This window comes from Hippoglossus hippoglossus, chromosome 6 (assembly GCF_009819705.1).
Source record: "Hippoglossus hippoglossus isolate fHipHip1 chromosome 6, fHipHip1.pri, whole genome shotgun sequence".
Lineage (NCBI taxonomy): Eukaryota > Metazoa > Chordata > Actinopteri > Pleuronectiformes > Pleuronectidae > Hippoglossus > Hippoglossus hippoglossus.
In genome coordinates this window covers 21,377,392-21,400,287 of record NC_047156.1, presented here as the reverse complement: position 1 = coordinate 21,400,287, position 22,896 = coordinate 21,377,392, and the positions used below count along the sequence as shown (strand labels likewise).

General features: G+C 39.8%; 1 protein-coding gene across 1 annotated transcript; it reads right to left on the bottom strand.

Moving 5' to 3' along the window:
- Nucleotides 1-1,524: 1,524 nt before the first annotated feature.
- On the bottom strand, nucleotides 1,525-21,956 carry crabp1a (cellular retinoic acid binding protein 1a). The gene is made up of 4 exons (XM_034589060.1): nucleotides 21,597-21,956; nucleotides 18,139-18,317; nucleotides 5,877-5,990; nucleotides 1,525-1,908 (listed from the first exon to the last, which is right to left on the bottom strand). The coding sequence occupies exons 1-4, from the start codon at nucleotides 21,664-21,666 to the stop codon at nucleotides 1,858-1,860; spliced, it is 414 nt and encodes a 137-aa protein (XP_034444951.1). The 5' UTR covers nucleotides 21,667-21,956; the 3' UTR covers nucleotides 1,525-1,857.
- Nucleotides 21,957-22,896: the final 940 nt, after the last annotated feature.

The window sequence follows — 22,896 nt, the reverse complement described above, 5'->3', positions numbered from 1 at the left end:
TGCGCCGTTGGACACGTTGAAGGGGGATTTCGACAGTATGGGCTCCAGTCTGTTTGATGTTAAACTGCCACCCCACTCTTCTACTCTCGTTGCAGACACAAAGACGTGTCTCTCGGGAGTGTCTGGGAAGATGTGGAGCGAAATGATGAACAGGAGCAAGAGGTGGGAGGCTGGAACATGGATGGGCTGTCTACTAGTGTTCATCATAAATCTGGCCTTTTTCTAGATTGCTGCTAACATTCCTGCACCTGTTGTTTTGTCTTTGGGATTTCAGGAGCATAAGTTCAAACGGTTCATTGCAGTAAAGCAAGGTAAAGATACCTTTTTGTTCCTAAGGGCAGAAACCTGTGCAGACCTGAGCCAGTGTAGCAGGGTCGGCACAAGGTGTTGATCGTCCACCTCACCCACCAAAACCAACCAGTGTCACAAGCATCTTAAGAGGAAACAGAGAATATATAATATCTGTCAACTATGTTTATATCTTCATTCAAGCCTCCATGTCCTTTATGTCCTTTGAGACAATTCATAAATACAAAAAAGCAACTTAAATACGAAATTTGCCACGGTATCTTCCTTTCTGGTTGTTCGGGTCATGGTCAGAGTGATCAATGAATCCAGTGTTACCTTCATCACTGACATGTATCCTGGTGCTTGTAGATGAGGAATGTGGAGCTTTACAAGTTAAATTGGCAAACTGTTTTTTTTTTAAATTGGCAAATTTCTGTTGATGTAAAAGACGAGCTAGTGATGGGGATATGCTCACAGTGAAGACAAAGACCAGTCTCAAGCATCAGGACAGCTTGAGACATGAAGGTAAACTTGATGAGTTGCAAGGACAAATGTTTAAGGATAACTGTTCGGCAGACTTTGGGTGCCATCAAGCTGCCTTCACAATACCACATTTTGACTGAGACAATGTTATGCAGTAAGTTCTGTGGTGAGTGAGCTCATAGCTCAGAAGCAAGAAGATAACTTGTGAAGGAGCCTTGCTGCCGTCACAGAGCTTCTAGAACCAAACAAAGTAAAATTGTTATAAAGTGTTATTTTTTCTCTCCAAAGAACACATGCAGAGTCAATTACAGATAATGCACAAGATATTGAAAAGAAATGTCCAGCTTTTCCCTCTGGCTTGCAAAATACCTACAGACATAACAAACACCATCCAACCAGACATGTCTGTGTGCGGGGTCACTGCTCACTTTGATACACAGGACAAATTGCTGTCTTGCAAGTCATGCATGGCACCAGCAGAGAAAAGGACTTGTTTGAACAAGTTGTTTTGGCTGAAACCAGCAGCGAGTAGCATCATTATTACCTTAATTTATTATGGCCCTTGGAGAATGTTGTAAAAGCTCAAATAGAATATAAATAGGTACAACGTTCATCACCCCTGACTTACAGAGTAAATCCACAGTTGATTTTGGAAGAGTATTGCTGGACATCACTGGATCAAAAGTTTTTTAACAAGAAAACCCCATAGCAATACTTTAATATATATGTGTATTATCAGGAAAGAGGCTCTGATACAGTTTGTTTCATCTTTTTATTGTTTCCCGTCATCAAACATGAATACTCAATCAATGCAACCGATGACTAAATCCTACGTAAACAGCTGACACCAGGGGTTGCCGATATGAACACTGAGCTATCCAGCTACGGTACTGCAGACACAATACTCACTACAAATAAACAGATTACTGAGACATTGCTATTGTATGTGGAGACTATAGCAGACTGACGCCTGGAGATTACACAGGATACTTTGCAAATGTGTTAGCCTGACAGAGTGTGGTTGGGTTTTAAACAAGCTGTGGTCCAACTGGGTTTCTGCCTCGTCCTGATGAAGGTTGCAGAGCTTCATTCACGTGCGTAAACCCGTGTGCACACTACGTCATCTGCCCCGAAAGTCTGGAAGGGACAAAAACACATTTCTGGATTTTAGACCCATGATAAAGATGGGCCCTTACAGTCAGTTAAATGAGATTCACACTTTAAAGCTGTTTTGTCTTCAGCTTCTACAAACACCTCTTAAAATGTCTAACCCAAACCCCCGCCCACCTCACACAGTGATTGGCCACAACTGTGCCTACAGATAAATGCCCTTGATTAGAGGCCGTTCCCTTTTGTACTAACTATCGTGCGAAGACTACAAAGACATGCACAAATAATAATTGGAGAGAAATTAGGGGGACTGTGTGTGTGGCCATTTGCATTAAGTACAAACACTTGGGTCTTTAAAAGTCTTTAAACTGATGAATGAACTACTTAAGCAAAGTTTACACTATGTGATCTGACTTTCAGAGTTGTCGGATCACTGTGTAGTTCAAACTACACAGCTTGCTGTCTTCTGACCGGGGGTCTCGCGAACATTGTGAGTTCACACTACACGGCTGACTGGCGACAGGCGCCTCACACTACATGATCTTTCACCAGAATAAACCCCGGACTAGCATGTCTGGTCCACTCTGATTGGCTGCAGTTGTCGATTCATCTGATTAGGTATTTCGTCTATTATAAATCTAGGTGGAGCAGGCGACAAATGCCGGCTTTGAATAGTTTATAGTGTTTGTGTGTATGACGGATCAGCCACAGGTCAATGGGATTATAGCACCAGCTCCAATATGGCGTAAAACCACATTCTTTTTCCTTTTTCCTATGGTTCATTAACAATATCCACCAAGTGGTATAGTATGAAATAACCGTAACTGACCACAACAGAGGTCACAAAATTCCGATGTTTTCCAAATTTTTTGGTGAGTGGAAAATCAGCCCCAAATTGTGTAGTCAGAATTAGTTTCAAGGAGACTTGTGAATCTCCAGCTTAGTATCACGTTTGCATGATGAGGGAGGTAAAGTTGACGGGCTTAATTAAAAAAATTCTATTGGGGTTTGAGTTCTCAGTGAAGAAAACTGACAAAATGTCAACAAGTATACGTAATGATGTGTGTCACGACATCACAGACTAAATGAGGGCCATCAATCTGATGTCAACCGCATTGCAAACTTGATGATGAAACCAAAAGAAAGTGCGTCATTTACGCCCCTGAGGCTTGAAGTGAGTGAACTGCTGTCATTTTCAGATTTTATCTCAGGCTGATCTGGCTGCAGAAAATCCATACGCCTCTGCCCTTCAACTTTTTTTTTTTTTAAAGACTAATCCAATTAAAATGCTTATGCAAATCATCTGGAAATGTGCCCCACTTACAGTATGAACTGCCACAGACAATCAGACCATTACTTTATGATCAATTGCCCTTTGAATCTGTGATTGTGGGCTTGTTTCTGTGTCTGGGGGCTTCTTTTTGTAAACACAGGTTCAGACTGTATTTGATTTTGTGTTTCAAGTTGCTTGCCCCAAAGGAGAGAAGTTGTCTGAGTGCAAATAAGACTCATGTCCGTGGAGAGGCTTTCAGTCTTACAGGGTTTTAATCATAAAGTATTTATTTAATCTGTGTCAAGTTTTGGACTTTAATCGACTTGCAAATATGAGTATGAGCAGGTGTCTTTACACTTCACTGATGTTGTTAGGTGTTAAGTTGTTGTAGGGGAAATATCAGAAGATCAGTCTGTTGTCTGCATTAAAAAGACGAGTGTTGTTTAGTTATAGTTTGATTTAAGTTTCCCAAATAACAAAATACTTAATGTTTTATCATATCAGCACCACATTATCACAAGTATAAGGACTTAGAAAAGATTTAGAAACTGAGTCTATTCTGAGGAAAGAACCACACAGACTTTAAATTACCTCTTTTGTGGAGGAGGAAGGAAGGAGGTAGTGGTCATCTGAATATCTTTGGTTACATCTGTTTGTTATTCAAAGGTGTTTCATAGTTTCTCAATGAGAGTGGTTCAAGATTTTGGATCCAGTGAAACTCCTGCAAGCACAGGATCTCCTTGCTGCTTATTTCCTAACATTTTTTGTTGTTTTTAATTTTATTACTTTAATCTCATAATATTATGATTTTTCTTATGATATTACGACTATAATACTGTTATGAGTTTCTTCTTAAGTACGACTTTATTCTCATATCATGACTTTATTCTCGAAATCGCAGGATTTATTTTTATTACTAACACTCCATCGTAACAAGACAAATCTGCTGCCGTGGGGAAAAAGACTGAATAAGCACTTTGAGACTGGACCAAAGTTAACAGCAACAGGAATAACATTTTCTGCTGAATAGTCACAGTCATGTTCTAAATTTGAAGCGAGCTCTCACAGCAAGGTGCAGACTATTTTGGGCATCAGTGCAAGTTTATCAAAAATGAATTGTAGTTGTAAAGCTCCTCTCCACTCAGCCCTGCTTCATTTGACATTAGAATGTTCGGGGGGGGGGGGGGGGGTTCTGCTTATATCAAGAGTGGTCCAAAGATAGAAAATGTTTGGGAATTACAGGTTTTACCGTAAAAAAAATATTTTAGTAATTTGTTAACTCTGATAATCATGTATTTGTATAAGAAGTGCAAGCTGTTGAGGTTTTGAGCCAAGATACGGGATCCCTAAAACTTCTCCCTTCCTTGCCAAACCATTGTAAATACAGTAGTTAAGTACCTTCCATCTCAGACAATGTTGTCATGTCAGAGTCACTGCTTCAAAACGGACAGGATGAAGGATTTCAGCAGCTAATAGCTATTTCAAAGCACACATGAGCACTTGAGCATTGTAATAAAACAGACTTGAAAATTACTTTTTCACACTGTCCCATCTATCTTTAAAACTAGATTTCTCCCACTTGGTTGAAAAATATTTCTGGGAGTTAGAGGAGTCTTCATCAATAGAACTTGTCACTTTACTTTCTCACTGACACTGTCAAACCTGCCGTGGCCCTGAAACTAGGGCAGATGTCTCAGGTGGAAGAGGAGCAGAGTCACTTGTTAGCGTTGTCATGGCAACAAATCCAAGGTGTGTGCGCCGAGAGCCAATTTAATTCTATAAATCTTCAGCATCTGTAAAAACAATATGATGGATGAGTCTGCATCTTTTTGCCGATGAAGAAATTCAGGATTTCTATAAGCAGCAGTTTGGATGTGGACGGGTGAGATGATGGTGTGACAGCAGGGAGGAGTGAGGTGAGAAGAGCGACTCGGCTGCTTGTCACAGCTCGGCCCGATCAATCTCCGTTAGTGCGTGAAAGCCCTCAACTTGCACTTGCTCTTGGCATGTTATATAAAACCCTGCAAACCTCCTTGATTCATTTTTCAGAATCTAAACCTTTTTATATTGTTTCAAGCTTTTTGCCTGTTGGATATTCATCTTACAAGCACTCAAGGAAAAACAAAAGCAGAGCGTGGGAGCATTGAACTTAGAGAGAGGGAAAACACTCCAGTCCCTGAGAATTGTTCGCCTGGTCCGTTGATCTTGGACTGCTCCCCTGCACATCGTTCGAGGGGCTTTAGACCCATTGACTCCTGTCCATATTAATCTGGCTAAATACAGCGGGTATTACTGCGATGTCAGCGAAGCAGCTCCTCTTGTTCTCCTTTCACATCTCTCTGCAGGGTGGATGCAAGCTGGGCTCCTTGGGAAACAGCCTCTCTCATTTCCTTTATGGATGAATCTCCAGGGTGACTTCATTCACTCCCTGCCTCGTTTCATTAAGCGTTTCTCAAACAGAGTACACTAGCTGCCTGAAAATCCCATTTTAATGCATGTGAAGACCTCTGAGCCTCCATGAGAACAAGCCACATAACAGATGAACCATACGAATGAGCTACCCATCTGTCTCTGTACTCGTGGAATATAGTGTAAACCTTTTTCTCTTTGTTGAGCATCGACCTCAGCCAGATACAAGAGTTATTTCAGAGAACTTCAGAGCTTTTGTCTTTCTTTTTCATGCAGGAGGCTTCCAATAAGAAAACCACTGCTGTGCACTCACTAGTTTGAGCTCGTCTTCGTTCAGCTCTCTGGTCCAGAATGTTTTGGGGCCATTGCCGTCCACCAGGGTCTGCTGACAGTGGATCTTGTTTTCTGACTCCCAGGTTGCGAGACTCTGCAGGGGGAGGCACAACAAGGTGGGAAGGTCAACACAATGGTGTGAGTCGTGGTAAAAAACATTGCCAAGAACAGCCTGTGGGGATTACCGGGACATTTCCTGAGGGAAACCATGTATTACCACCCACAGAGTCAGTGCAGGCAGATGCAGTGGCACAGCCGTACTGTGCCACTGCATCTGCCTGCCCTGACTCTCTACATTGAGTTTGCCTTAGATAATGACCATCAATAATAATCTTTATTGTCATTGTACAAGTACAATGAAACGTTGCATGGAGCAAGCCTGTAGATGCCTAACAGCTTAGACTAAGAAAACAGTTAAATATTATAAAAATATGAAAAATATAAAAATATGTTTATACAATGAATTGAACATAGAGAGGCAAAAGTAGTAAAAAATTAAAGAGACAAATCCTGTAATAAAGTGACAGTATCGAGAAGAAGGTATTACAAGTTAATAATAATCATTCACCGATTGCTGACTGCAAGTTAAGTGTGTAACCACACAGGGTCTAAATGAGATGTACGATGCTTTTTTATTTTTCTTTCTTCTAGTGTGTAACACACATTTTCTGTGTTTGGAAAGTTAAAAAGCCCTAAAGGGAGCTGCTGTCTGCCACAGACAACACTGCTCCTGATTAGCATAATTTACCTCTAGCAGCTAGTCTACACCTCCTAATCCAATCACAATAGAGTGGACTAGCTGGCCAATCAGAGCAGATGAGGCTTTATCTTAAGGGGAGCCTTAAAGAGACAGGAGCTAAAACCAAGTGTTTCAGACAGAGGCTGAAGAGAGGAGCTGCAGTAATGCTCGGTTTGAGGAAAGTTGTGCGTTTTTTTTAGCATGAAGTGCTAAACCAAATCAAAATCCTGAACTTAAATATGTGCATAATATGTCTCCTTAAACACTTAGACACTTAAAGTAAATGTAGAATTTGTTTGCTGACGAGAAAACTCACATTTTAAATGTTACTGACACTCTTCTAGATTCCGTTCAATTCCAAAATATAATCACAAAATTCCATGTTGTGCTACATTTGAGACATATGATGTTGATGTTGTTGTTGTTGTTGTTGTTGTTGCTGTTAGTTTTTGCCCTGACCTCAACCCTCTAACAACTTTGGTATTAACTCTAATGTTGTAGTTGAATGGAAGTCAGCCCGTCCCTGCAGCTAGGTTCCATAATCTGGTTGAAAGTCTCCACAGAACAATGGAGCAGCATATTAATGCCCATGGTTTAAAGAATATGTGAATATTAAAATATAATATCCTGTATTTAATCAAATATGTCTCTAATGCTGAGGCGTCCACACATCTTTGGTCATATGTTTCTGCAGCATACTGAAGTTAATATTGGTGCCATGCTTAGTCATTAATGACCAGACCGGACCTCAATCTACAAAGCAATGTGATACTATAAACCAGTGGCCTGAATGAGAGGGGACAAAAACACATATAAATCCTCTTAGCATTTTGGCCAGTCTGGATCCCGGTCTGCTAATTCGCTTCAATAATAGTTGAAATGACTTCAACAGGATTAGTCAAACTGTGGCTCCAGGACTAATTTGTCCTGAAGTAACTGACTCAAATGGCCTTTCAGAGTTAAAACCAAGGTGACCCAGTGGCACTGATTTGTGTTAACGCACAGGATTTATCACTTTGGTCCGCTCCGCGTCTATTAACTGACGTCATGTTTCATTAGCACTGGCATACATGTTGTTCTGTTCAAGGAAGAGTGAGGCATTTTGGGTATTGATACAAATCTCTGATTTGAACTTATAAATCCAAAGATCATTAATTATTATGTTATATCCTGTTTGTTCTGGACAAAAAGTGAAAAATGTGAAAATAAGGTGGTGGATTTTTTTTTTTATCATTGAACTAAACAAAGTTAGCCTGTTACCTCTACCAAGGATGTTATGTTTTCATTGCTAAAAACTACTGAACTGATTTTATTGGGTGGGGTATGGGCCAACAAAGACCCCATAAACTTTGGGAGGATCCAAGATTTTTCTTTTTTGCATTCTTTAACAATGAAAGAATAGAGACCTTTATGAAAAAACCTGGCATATGTAGATAACTAATGTCTATGACCAGATTCAATTTGGTGCCAATCCGGATTTTATTCACAAGCGTCAAGCACAAACATCCATCATTTACATTTCAACAAAATAAAACTCAGGACAACCCAAGCTTTTCCATTATTTTGCAGAAAGACTGTGCATTTGTAGTGTTTTTCATTGACTATTTGTTTGATCATTTGTACACTTTTTTAAAAAGCACCTCTATTCAGTTTTAGATGAAGCAGCAGCCTTAGTTCCTGTGAGGCAAATGTTAATCACCATATCAAAGGTAAGCAAAGCCATGATGGTTCCCTGCAGGCTGCCGTCTGCACACTTTGCCAAGAGGAACAACAGCAGGGCTTTTCTCCAGCTTTCTAAAACCCTCCTCCAGATTTCTTTTTTCTAATAAAGCCAGAACCCCGAGAGTCAATTAGCTACGGCTCCAGTTTAGTGCTAGCATTAGTCAGCTTCTGACTTGGATGGATTTTCTCTCATGCTCTCTGCTGCACATTAACTCGTGTACAAATTCTCACACATGGTGTTTTTAAAGTAAATAACACACCAGAGCTTGTGCACACACATTTGAGACCAAGACAAACTCACCTGGCTTGTCCAAGTCATTTGTTTAACCCTGTCCGGTTTTCTCTAACGTTTTACTTATCAGAGCCTTTGCTGCCTTTGGCTTTGGTTCAGTCACTGACAGACTTAAGCGTTTTCATTGCCTATCAGAAACACAAACATTGTTTCAAAAAGCGGGAGAGCATTTCATTTCCTGCTTGGTTTAAAGCTTTTGTGTTGGATTATACAACATTTCTCTCAGAGCCCAAAATAACACTCATCTCCACCCTTGGACTTATCTCTTCCCAGAGTTTGACCATACTATCTCTTTCTCATAAGTGTTTGCTCATCACTTTTCACATTCTCAGTAGCCTATGACTTACACCCTAAGGACACAAAATGTGTCCTCAAATAATTTTACCAAGCGAAAATCCAAATCTGAGGGGTGAAGACAGTGCAGTGCCTCAAGCTGCACTTTCTCTAATAACTATTCAACTGTTACTGGAACCAATAAAATCTGACCATACAATACTCATCTTCTTAAATGACCTGTTTCCATTAGAAACTTTGGTCTTAATTGGACATTACAGGCAACTTTTCCCCATAGCCTTTCTAAATGGTAATATAGTCTGTGCCACTTTCCAAACGATGGGATCAGCAACTCCTTGATCATAAGAGAAGAGGCTATTTTCACTACTGTTCATCTTGGATATATTTTAGCTGCCACCAGAAAACATAAAACTGACAAAGAATCGTAGATGTTGCTTTTAGCAGCATGGCTACCACTACTAGCCTGGTTTATTTGTGCCAGAACTTATGATGTTAAAGTCCCAAGCTCTCTCCATAGTCAGACTGGCAATCAGCCAACAACTGGGCAATTTTTCATTGTATGACTTCACACAATTACTCAAGCTGCCACTATCTACGAGAAACACAATTTCATGATTCTGCCCTGACCCCGAGCTGTGGAGGTCTATCTTTGTTGTGTTTTGTTGACTCCTTGTTTGTGGACACTTTTTGACTATGGACATTTTGCTTGTGTTTGGTTGTTTTTCCTTGAGTTCTGAGTTTCCTGTTTTATTTTGAAATTTGTGTCTCCAGCTTTATTTCCTGCCGTTGTCCTGTTTCCTGCCCTTGTGATCGGCTGCACCTGTTCCTCATGTGTTTCACCTGTGTTCAATCAACCCTGCCTCCCCTCCTGTGTATATAAGTCTCTGTGCTTCCCTTTGTCAATTTGTCTTCCTTTGCTGTACATCATTTTTCCATGGTACATCGTGTTTCCTAGCTTCTTCTTGTTTGCCTTGTGTCACATCACCTCTGTGTTTCTGCTATTTGGTTTATCGTAGTGTTTCTCTTAGTTTAGAATTTTCTGTTTTTGGACTTTGTTTTCTTACCCTGCTTTTCTGCAAGACCCTTTGTTTTAATTAAGCGCATTGCCATAAGTCTTAATTTTACCACATAATTGTGTGCCCGGAGAAAGATATCTTGGTGTTATTGATTTTGGGATTAGTGGATCAGCTTTCAAGGGTGGATTGTTCTTCATGTAGACATACTGAGGGGTGACTAATTAAAAAGCAACACAAAGCTTTTTGGTTTGGTGTTTGGGCCACAGCTTCAGGCTACATTTGATTAGTTACTGGAACTGCTACATTGTTAGAAATACAAAGTTCCTTATTCAGTGTTTTTACATAATGGTGGTGTAGAGTGCTTTCCCATTAGTTTTAGGGCACGGTCACACATGCGCTAAAGAAGCAGTGGCCAAACTTCGCCTTCCGTTCAGTGCACGCAAGGGGGCAAATAAAACATTCAGTTCTTGGGGCATGGCAAATCCATTAGCAACGATGTCCATGTGGTTGACCCCACCTGGCCGTCATTGGCTGTAGTTTTCATATCAAGCCAAGATGGAGGAGACCCTGGCATCAGCTGTGTTGAACCACTTCATGATGGCGGACATGAAAATTATAGATTGCCCCACAAAATAAAGGCTGCCTGGCTGGCAGTGAGTCAGCAGACCAGTAGATGGAATGTGTATCAATTATGGACAACAGACCACATAAATGATTTTCCTTCGAATCCTGCAGTGCCCACATTCAGCTAGAGATGATGCGTATGCCTGATGATGTTCCGTTGGCCTCAGCAGGTTATAATCATTTCACTGCATTGGCATATGGGTGACCATGCCCCCAATCTGGGTTGAGATGTGATGACTGTGAAGACCATAAAATATAGTTTATCAAATGTTATTACAAACCAATCAGTGACTCCACATGCTCCATGGATGGGGCTCTGTCATCCTGTTTCTCCACTCATTTTTCAAAATGTTCCTTTTTACATACATATGCCATTTTAACCTTTTTCCTTTTGTCATTCACTGATTCTTATCTCATGTCTGAGCAAAGTTGATTTTCAATGACACATGAGGTTTCAAAGTTGTGACCCCACTTTTTGTCAACACTGTCAGACATTCATCATAATGTAATAAAATCAGGCAATATTAGGGGCAGCAGTCACTCTGAAGGACCCATTTTCACATTCCACCTATAGAGTGCATCCATGGCAGACGGGGTCAAATAAGTTTTATAGTATTTTAAATCTTAATGTTTCCTGTGTCACAAACATGATGTTTCAAAACCGTCTTCAAGTTTCTGAGGAAATTGATTAGAATGTTTAGATCAATTTATTCTCCTGAAGTAGGTTCTTGCTGAAAAGAAAATGGCTGCTACATGAACTCCATTTATTTAGTGAACAAAATGCCTGTTATGTCAGATTTCCTGTCTGACGGTGGTGACAGGCGAGTTACGGAGTTGACATTCAATGGGAAGGCATCATTTTTTGAGTCAATTATAAAAATAGATTATTAGTTTGACTAATGATATATAAATACTAAATATGTGGCATCAGCATTTTCTGCGTTTTTTGTATTGCTTTTGTGAATTGATAGTCATCAACTCTATCAGGGTTTAGTTGAGGGAACATAGGGCTTACACACACATAATGGTAAAGGTACATAGACACACTCCCTCTCTAGTACAGGAACATATGGTAGATACATACATGTAGTTTAATTTGTCTGAGCTTAAGGTTTGATTTTTTTTTTTTCAATATTGGATCCTGTTTTGTCCCACTTCTCAAGAATCAGTGCATTATACAATTTAAATTCTTCCTTGGAATTCTACGTCACATACTTAAAGTAGTCTTGCCAATCAAATTCACACATCAGCTACACATGCCTCTCCATTGCGACTCCAGGTAACTGATACTAAATGTTGGTCTCTATAGCAACAAGCAGGGTTAAAACAGTCCATTTGTCTTTTTGCCCAGAAGGGATTTGCTTTATGGTATCTTAACCACTTCATCCCATGCGTTCAGCGTGACAAATATTGAATCACCCCCACAGACGGTGCTTTACTTCTCAGAGGTTATTTTTCAGGAAAATTCGACATTTTAGTTACAAAATAGCTAAAATGTTTGTTCTAAAGTTTTGGAGGTTTTCTAACCTCAATAAACACACCTATCCATCAGGGCAGGCACATAACTGCCTCATATGACTGCACTAAAGCATGTCTGGTGTTTCCTGTCTGTCGCCTCTGCAACTGACAGGAAACACCTAATCACTTCCTCCTCCTGGAAGTGAGAAGAGGCTGCATGATCCCAGTGCACTCACACAGATTAAGTGGGGCTTTCTAACCTTGTGGCGCTGTTGATCAGCCTTCTGCTCTTTGCCAGGCACACACCAGTGTGTAATCCCTTTTTAAACATGGGGGCAGTCGGCCTCAGCCAAAACCCACCTAGGCCTTTCCTGCCCGCTGCTCCACCTTAGAGTCCACCAACACCCCACACCACCCTTTCAACCCACCAGCACATGTGCCAGTGTCAGTGGGCGCTGCTTCCTGCAGATTTCCTCCAGTCTTGCGTTGGCTTGCCACACAAGAGCACAGTGTGCTTGTCGCTTAGAGCCACCACCTCAATGTATTTGCAAAAAGTAGACAAGAATATACAATATAGATTAGAACAGTCAGAAGCTATTAAGATAATGATAAATAATTAATTCTGGCTCTGAACTCCTGCACTTTAGTTTGAAAATAAACCACTGTGAAGTTATTTGTCATAGCTTTAATATGAGCTTTTTGTTTCACCAAGTCTGGTCATTTTAGGGAATCGAATTAGACAAGTGAAAGCTGCACTAATCAATATGTTGCATGTAAGCCATTCCTCAAATGACTATGCACTTTGGAAAGTGTCACTCAAAACCCACAGTAAATCACCAGATCTTCCTCAGTGAGACTCATCATCAGTTAGGATCCAAAGTGAGAAAGCATTTTACAGCACAATGAAACTCGACAGCTTCTCGCAAACATCATTCAATGTGTGTGAATACAAAGCCACGTCACCATCTGAAAAACTCTCTGACCACATTGCATCATCAACAAACGAAGGCGAATGCTGTGGTGCTGAAGCTCCAACCCGAACAAATGCATGTGGCAAATTTGTGATGTCAACTCGACTTGTCGGCCTCATTGCAGATAAGCCTCATGTGGCAGAGAAGCCACGCTGGGAGCCGTCTCGCCCTGCCCAGTGCCAAGCATGCTCCAGGGCACAGACAAAAGGAGCCACGCTGTCTCCTGGGATCCAAAATAGGTCACTTCTTCTCCCCCCTGACTGCAACATGGAGTTCAAAGCATGAAACAAAAGGTAGAGACAAAAATCAATGTCTTGGGTTTTAGCCTTGTGTGAATATGTGCCATTTTTCATGTTAATAAATGTGATTTTATATATAAGTCCAATCTCTAAGGCTGCTGTCTGCATGCGTGCAATTTCACATTTTTCCATTCCCACGAACAATTTTTCCTCTCCACAAGCATGAATATCCCATCTTTCTGTTGACCAGGAATGTTTCTGCACAGAAATGTGTCAGTAATAATAGTAATGGAGGATAGAGGCAGGAAGTCTCCAACCCTTTCAGAAGGAAAACCACAGGAAAACATGTGTTGCTTTATCCAACATAGTTTTCAGGCTGGTTATTCTTTGTGTGGTCTAAGCAGCAGCTGAGTCAGAGGCATGTGTTTTACTCAGTGACTCTTCAGCAGGGCAGCTGTTGAAATCTGGACTGACAGGAGTTGTTCTTGTTGTCATGAGAATTAGATTAAATATGCTCTCACTGAAACAGTTTAAAAAGCCTGACTGACAATTTAGGAAACAAAAAAAGTAACAAACTAGGACCTTTTTTAATTTTGGGCTCCAAGTGATTTGTTATAGCCGACCTTATATTTTATTTATAGTTAATATAACCAGTAAATACTTATGTATGTAACAATTAGCAGTTAAGCAACATTTAAAAATTCTACTTTAGTTTGATGTCCTAGATAGATAGTGATTATTAATTTGACATTATAACTAGATTTCAAACACAAATGTACTTTTTCATCTAGATATACAGATTTAAAGGTCAATTACAATCTGTAATTGTAAAGGATTCTCTAAAAATGCGACCAATGTTAAATGGATAATGAAATGCTATTAATGAAAGGTTTTATTAACTGCACTATATCAAGATTTATCATACGTTTTTTATTCAAGCTGCATTTATTTGACATGTATGGCTCAGGATGTAGAGAGGGTCGTCCACTAAGCAAAAGGTCAGTGGTTCGATGCTAGGCCAAAGTGTCTTTGGGCAAGATACTGAACCCAACAGTGTGTGAGTGAGGTGTGATAGGAATGGCAAATATAGCTAAGCGGCCATCAAGACTAGAAACCTTTCTTTTAAAAATATTTTTTTTTCTTTCTAACAATATAAATATCTCACCCATGAAACCCCTAAGTTTGTCCAGTGGTTTGTAAAGCTTGACAAATTACACGGTGACTGTCTGCACCTCTCCATCCTGCATCTGTTATAAAACACTGCAACATCCTCTGCAGCCTGTTCTCTGAGAGGTATGTACTTACAGATACTGCAGCACAGCGTGATGTACTTATTTCAGATTTCCTCTTCAGGGAGGATACAGGCCAGTGGATTCCAGTGTGAAAAACTAGTCACTAAAACGTAATATATATAACGCCTCATCAGTCACCAAAGACTGTGGATTACCGACTGACACAACATTTTCAGCAACAGTTGACAAACGTAAAGGATGCTCTTGGTTGTGGGGAATTATTTTTAATATTGATAAATTCTTGATGAGCCTCCAGTGAGGATATGGATCAACTCTGGGTGATTCGAGATCTCGAAGAAAATCAGTTTCAGGATATTTTAAAACGCTGACTCAGTGTCTTCAGATGACAATCATGACCATAAAAGTGTTTAATGTGTTGCAGAAAATATTTTTGAACCTGCCTCTGTTAGTTGATTTCATACTTAACCCTTATAATTATCTGTACAATGTATAGGTTCAGTCCATTTCCTCTCAAAAACAGCATCAATTATGTAACACTATCTCAGCTCTGCGTGCTTCCCCTCCTGATCTGTGAGAGGACAAACCTCGATTATGTCTGAACTTTGTTTACCCACAGTGTCCTCACTGACTCCAGCTCAGCAGATCAACCTCTGCACCAGGATTCTCATTTCCCTCAGTGAATCAGTGTCACTGTGTTTGTGCCGTGACATCATGACTCTAAACTCTGGAGCACTGACTCCCCTCATTGTTGTGGTGCAAAAACTTGCTGATTTAAATAAACTAAATCAACAGCACATGGATCCCAAGCTTTAAAACTCAGATTCTTGCGTGTTTTGTTAAAGTTTATTGTTTTTTTATATCAAACAATAATATGAAAAATCACAATTTCTAGGTTTTACTTACTGTTACCTTACTTATAATATGTTGCAATATGATCTATTCAACATCAAATGTTGGTCAATATAGGAAATCTATTTTACAAAGTAAGAATCAAAATCATGAGAGAAAAACCTAAATAAAGGGGAGTTATGATGCTTTTTCACAAATTAGAAAAACAGGTGCTCTGCTATTAGAAAATCATGTTTATATGTCTTCACATAATCAGGATGGTCAATCGAACTGCTTCATCTTCTTTACGTAACTAATCAAAGATGATGTAGATTAGTCTCAGAGAGAGTCTCCACCACTTCACTGTCATAACATGTGACACAACACAGCTGCTCTTTTACCAGGGCTTCAGGTACCTTTTTTTTTTTTTCATTTTCCTTGATTTGTCAGAGACTGATTCCTGGATCTTGATGAAAAAAGTCTGGCATGTTTAGTGTATCTACAATATCTGTGTGAGCAAAAATCCAGATAAAGTGAAATTTAAATGTGGACTGTTGGGCCTTGGTGAAGGTATGCACTCTACTGAGTCCCATTCTAGTTTAAAGTTTGTATTTTAATTTAGATCAAGAGAGAGCAAAGCAGAATTTATTATGAGATTCAGATCTTCTAAAACGTTCCTCCCAAAAATAAGGAACTAAAAGATTTTAATGTATGCATCTGGCTGAGCAGGGGGCTGTGAGAAATCCCCCTCAGGGCCAGAAGAGGTTCAGAGAGAATCTCTCCTGATCCCAACCCAAGCTGCCCTTGATCCAGCTGCACAGGCGTGAGCATGATACCAATAGGTAGGACGACGTGGAGGTGTTCATTTTTCATTGAAACTCTCAACAACAAAAGCACAGAGAGAGAGAGACCTCTGAAGAGGACACATGAAATTAGATGTCTGCAGGTTTTAGGATTAAACTGATGTTTCATTTGTCCATGAAGGAACAGAATTAATCACAGAAACTAAATGTTAAGGTGGAACAAATGTGTGTGTTTCTTGGACAGAAAAATACACCATTGTGTTCATATGTCGTAGTGTTTCTTCATGTAAAAAAACAATAAAAGAATAAGGCTACAATATGAATACCATTTTTTTTTCTTGAATCTACATTTACCTAAAAGTGAATTGTTCTCTCAATATTCGTTCATGTGGTGTTGCGATAATTGGAAAGATTAGTTCCCAACTGGAAAGATTCATGTGGCCACCTCAAGTCAGAACAGCAACTCGGAAAGTCTGCAAAACTTATTGTACAGCAGTTCCAGAGTTACTGACGTCATCACCTAATTTTACAATCCTCTCTAAATCTTTTTTCTTTTTCTTTTTTATGTGAACTTTTCCAATGTTTCACTTTAGTCACTTGCAAACATTCATCTTTCACAAGCACCTACCAGACTTTTTAGCCAATACAGAATTTTTTATGATTTAATGGGTTTGTTTCAAACTATTTAATATATACATCACCCCTGATGCCTTTTTTGGTCTGTATAAATATGCAAATATTGGAAAGAGGAGTCAAAGTGTTGTTTAAATGCTCTAAAATACAACACATTCTGTTTACAGCGTCCACATTTTGACTCTGGTTGTGTTAGTCAATGTTAGCATGGGTCTCAAATCCCAGATCTTTTTAATCCCAGATCTTTTTAAAATTGTATACAGACGCTGTTTTTTATACAATTGTATAATGCTGTTGTAAAAGTTAAGTCGAAAACTAATGAAATGTGTCTTCATTGAAGATTTCACTAATAGATTCAATGTCAAAATGTCTGTGATATGTGCTGTAGCAGAGTCGGTGCGGCGGGGAATCTTAGACTTAGATCTTAAATCTTCTCTGTACCTTTTCTTCACACAGGTCACTTAATGTTTCTTATTATAGAACATAGTTCATGGTTTGTCTTAAAGACGAGTGTGAGGACGTAACTGCCTGATTCCCACCAGCAGTGACCATAGCAACCAAGGCTCTGGTGGAAGGCCTCAGGGATTACACAGACAGTGTCCAGTGGATGTGGTAAACACAGGCTTCAGGTCTCAAGATCATGCAATCACACAAGCTGTCTCCTAGTAAGACAGAGGTAGGATAAACAAGACATAAGATGTGATATGGGCTGGTGAAGAGTAACCTTATCTAGACCTGTAAGTATCATGTGAGTCTGTTTGGGTTTAAATGGGCTCTGGCTGCAGACAGCCTTCAGAACTGGGTGATGTTACACTTATAAGCATGTTCATCATTTCTCCTTGATGCATCAATCATCCATAAATGTTTCTGTCGAGACATCAGATGTTTCCTGAAAACATCTTCTATCATCTCACAAGATTTCCTTTATAACAACCACATCCAATATCCAGATCTTAACTCTTCACCCTGATTCTGACTTAAGGAAAACATTTTTATTAAATTATTATATTATTATTAGTAATATTATTTACATCACAAATTAGTCACCTTATGGTAAACTTTATCACAATGCAGTAATAACAGTACATTACTTGGACAAAAGTAATGTAACTTTGGTGTTTTCTGTGATATCAAGATATCTGTGATCTATGCTGTCATGTTCTATAAGAGGGGTTGCATGGGTATCTGAGTTTTACTCTTTTCTTCAAGGCTTGATAAATGCTATAAATTAAATTCATTATTCTGCAAACACACAGACATGTTGCTTCGTACTGTGGGCTTTACCTCCATGCTACACTAGAATTCATATGATCTGATGAGTGTAATTTGTCGTTTTCATCGTATTCCGCTCATGTGTTTTGTGACTCTACCTTGCACTTCCTTCCATCCACCGTCTCCTCGTCAAACTCCTGGCCAATGTGGAAGTTGATCTCGGTGGTGCGCACAGTGGTGGAGGTTTTGATGTAGAACTGCTCACCGTCCTGACGGATCTCCACGTGAGGGTTGGAGGCCGCCGCCACAGCCACCTTCCTCAGCATGGCGTTCACCCCTGAGCAGGAACAACACAGGCCATAACCACAAGAGAGAAATAATACAGGGGTCACTGTAATCAATATAACAAGATTAATTTAGTTATTAAAGGGCAAATCTTTTTTACTGCCTCATAGTAAATGCCCATATATCACTGTGTGTAAAAGTAACGTTGTATCAGGTACTGTATATGGGTCTTTGATTTTAAGTTGGTTTATTAAAAACTAAGAAAACAGACAAATCAGCACAAAAAGAGGGGGGTGATGTTTTGTCAGTTGATGACATTTTTCTCTTTTCATCTTATTGGTTTCAGAATTTGCACCAAAGCAGCTTCCAGCCTGTTCTTTTGTCTTTCTCCTCTCTTTCTGCCCGACCCCACCCAGATTCAGATCGCTCCAGCCTCAGCCCCAAAGCTTTAGATATATAGGTATATGCTGCTACATGTCTCTCACACCTGCAAGTTCAATTTTTGATCAAGAATGATGGAAATGTAGATGTTTCTTAAAACTGTGTGAAATCTGTGGAATTTAGTCTCTGGGGTCTGTGTGAGCAATCATTCAACACTTTGACTTTCTCTTTCTGAATCTGTAAAGCAATTGGCTTCATGTTCTGCCAAAGCTCTGGGAGCTATTATTTCATTGACCTCCTCTACCAATAGTCAGGATAAAAACACTATAACTTTGCCAACAAGCGTCTAAAGTTGAAACGTTTTCTTTGATATTCAGAGCCATGAAAAACAGTCAGCCATAATCAATTTTTGTTTTGAGAACCCCAAAACCACTGTTATCTTGTGTGGGCAACACCCAGGAATAAAACATATTGATTTAATAGTTTAAACTCTACTCCACCCATGAGGGATCACACCACATGTTTTTATAATATTAAATATGTATGTGAGCCGAGCACTCTGCCCTCATTTCTAAAGAGATTGAAAAAATGGCTTTTCCCAAAAATGTAATTTGCAGTTTTATTTATTTATTTCGCTTGATGTACATCCAGAATGAGTGTAAATTATATCAGACAGTCAAACATTTGCAGTATATGGTCATACAGAAGAAAGGCTACTATTTTAACACTAATAACCACACATCTAAGCATCTTTGAATTTTAACTTAAGTAATTATTTTATTACTTAAATAAATTGTTTGCTAGTTTGTTACTTAGTTTATTTGTGAGCAGCATTGCACAAAAAATGCAAAATGAATTTCCATGAAACTTGGTGGAAGGATGTGGTATGGGTCAATAAGGAACCCATTACATTTTGGTGTGGATCCAGGAATTATTTTATCACTTTCTTTAACATTGAGTGATGGGACGTTTTTCTGCATTTTCATTGATTCCTTAGAGAATAGTTCATTGATCTTGATGTTTGAGGGACGGGTATTTGTGACTGTGTCAAATTTGGTGCAGATACAAATAAAAATCTGGATCTAGTGAATTTAAATGTTGTTTCATAAGGAGTTTTAGTTTACATTGCATTTACATCTTCTAGCTCAAGCAACTTACAAAATCCACATTTTGGATTAGCAGTGGAATTGTACATAAGATGTGAACTATAGTCTTTAACCCAATGAAGACACATAAGACCCATGTGCCTGCTCTCAGACTGTGAGTCTGATCGGTTTGTACAGCTCTGTTCACCCAGCGTGCTCCTCCGCTCTCTGGCTACAACAATCCTGCAGTATGAAGTCAACTGAGTCAACAGATGCTGATGAGGATTTTGATGGAAAGTGGCGGCCCTGCGCCACCGCAATCCACGTCAGTCGCCCGTCGCAGCTCTCAATCGACCGAGCCCTTATGTAAGAGTGAATGAGCGATCTGCTGCGGCAGATGTGGTTCTTGTGTTGGTGAATGGGTGAGGTGCTAGACTCGGTGACTGATTTCTCCTTAAATCAGAGGAGCAGGTGCCACATGAAACGGTGGTGGAGAGGTGATGAATTATTTATTTTGCCAGCAGTGTTTCAAAACTGACAATTCACAGCTTTCAGATTATAGATTCCTCAGTGACACAAGATTACGAAATTCAAGATTAAAGGATGAAGATGCCACTTCTTGACAAAGCAGCTAATCATCTAGTTTTTCATATAGTCAAAAAAACTGATATTTTAAGTCTTTTTAAGTTCCTATCAAAGGCTGGAATGGCCTAAAATAATCAGCGCTTTAGCTTTTCGTCAAACAAACTGTACATTTGTGGGGGACTATTTTCAGCTTCCGATTAATATTTGTTGGTATTTAAAGCATAAGCACAACAGTGTTTTTGTGACTATTCAAATTAAAGCACAGTGCAGGTCATGCACACCAACAGAAACAAACTATTTCAATCTTAAAGGTAATAGCTGTGAGGAGGATCAGCCACTTGTTTCTTTGCATCATGTCGTTGGGTTTCTTGACAATAAGAACAATGAAGCATATCAACCATATGCAGCTTTAAAGTATGACATGGCACAGTGCATGACTGCAGGTAGGAGACTGCAGCCTCCCAGCAGCTACATTTGATCTCTAATCCTCCATCCAGAAATCTTATGTGTGGGCCGTTGAGTGCTGCAGAGATGTACAAATAACTAGATTGTCAATTGTTGGTCCAAAACTGTTAATTTTTCCACTCTACTTGCCCAGTTTGTGCTGAAATAGAAAAATCATTCATGTGTAAAAAGTTCTAATCATCTAGTTTGATGTCAACACTTCCTAGAGAGTTGCAGAAGCTGCTTGCTGCACTCCCAGTGGGACTTCTCCCTTGAGATTTCCAAATCCTTCTAAAGACACCCAGCTCCTCGCCGTGCCCTCCCTGTTTCAGCGCCCCGGCCCGATGAAAACGCTGCAACACAATTGAATGACCCAGTTAAACGTGTCTAAACCCATAGCAAACATCAGTCAAGACCAAGACGGGAGAGAGAATGAGAAAAGATGGGACACAAGAGAACAACGCTGGGCTCCAGAGACCGCCCTGGCATTGCTAATGCATGCCCTACTTAAATGCTTAACATGAATAATGTTGTGCCCCTTCTCCCCTCCTCTCTTCATATAACAATACCACGTCTGTTTAGGCTGGAATTCAGCATCCAGTGTTTCATATCTCCTGTAAAACCTGCAGCACCTCCCCAAGAATCCCTTGCCTCCTTTTCCCAGGGAGCTTTTCCCAACAATGAGATGTTGTTGGGAGTCAGGCATGCCATTGCCAAATAACAAGAAAAGCCTTTTTCTATGTGGGCATGATGGATAGTCAAACCTCATGCAGGGATGCAGTCCTGGCTGTGGAGGGGAGGGAGGAGAGGGTGAGAAGAGACAGCAGAGGGCTTACCCAGGGCTTTGAGAAGTTCATCAAATTTCTCACTCCTCTTCATTTTCCAGGTGCCGGCAAAGTTAGACATGTCTGCGGAGGCTGAGTGCGAGGGCTGCAGAAGGAACCTGTTCCACGCTCTGACGTCTCCCTCTCGCTTTCTTCTCTCCTCTCTTTCTCTCTTTGACTCTTTCTCACCCTCCTCCTCCTCCTTCTTGCCTATGTGCTCCTGTCTCCTCTGCTCTGGGCTCAGCCTCTCGTTCACACTGTCACACCCGAGTGTCTCACTGGGTCTGCTTTTACTTATTTATTCACACAGACGCTCACACACACACTCCACCTCCTTCTTGGTCTGTGTCTCACTGTGCCGGCTTCAGTCTTGTCTTCAGCTCCTTTATAGCTACTGTGTGTGATGGGAGTCAGAGGAGGTCCCTCCCCCTGAAAAGCTTTGTCCCGTTAATACAGTAGAGCAGGACTGACGTAGACGCTCGCTCTGGGAATCAAAACGGCTGAATTCATCCTTTCAATGAATTTATAGAGCTTCCATTTGTCATCTACTTGATGATAAATAGTCATTTGAATAGTGATTTTTGATTGGAGGTTGGCGTTCATTGTCACTGACATCCTTTACCAAGATGGTTCAAAAAGCCTTTCTTTGTCATAATAGAAAAATAGGATGCTCTATTTTTGAAAAGCAAATCATTATGTTACTTGGCTCATAGTTAGTATTTCAGAAACAAAAGTTTGTTAAACTTTGAAAACTTCATGCATCATAGATTCATGCATCCTTCTTCTGTAAATAACTCCAAATGACTTAAGATAAGTAGATTTTCTGTTCTGCTGTTTCTTTGTTTAGTTCTCTACCTTCTGTTGATTAAATACGGGCGAGATATTAAAAGTTTCAGTAAACAAATCTTCAACCATTAGACCCCGGTCACAGCAATGGTTGATAACAAGTAATGATCCATTTAGTAATGACATTAACAAGGAAATGTGTATTTGCTATGCACCCTTATATATTGTGTTATATGTACTATAATGTGAAGTGTATTTATTTCCCTCTGGTCTTACAGTCTAACATCTACACGCAAAGTGTGTGTGTTACTTCTTTTGATTTTACTCTGGTTTGTAATAAAATATTTCAGTCAAACTTAGAACATTAGCCTCAAACCAAAGCTGAACCACAGACATGAATCAAAGCGATGGTTTATTGCACTGATAATGAATCATCTTCATGTCTCCTTGTTCATTTCCCTCCGGGCTTTTTCAGAAACTTGTTTACTCATTATAAATACATCAAATTGTATTCATTATGTATTAG

What these genes read in the sequence shown, in the direction of transcription:
- crabp1a (XM_034589060.1), bottom strand. Translation starts at nt 21,666, where the DNA reads ATGTCTAACTTTGCCGGCACCTGGAAAATGAAGAGGAGTGAGAAATTT. An exon ending in TGAACTTCTCAAAGCCCTGG is followed by an intron (nt 18,318 to 21,596) that starts GTAAGCCCTCTG and finishes GTTCCTGCTCAG; the next exon opens with GGGTGAACGCCATGCTGAGG. An exon ending in TGGATGGAAGGAAGTGCAAG is followed by an intron (nt 5,991 to 18,138) that starts GTAGAGTCACAA and finishes CTCCCCCTGCAG; the next exon opens with AGTCTCGCAACCTGGGAGTC.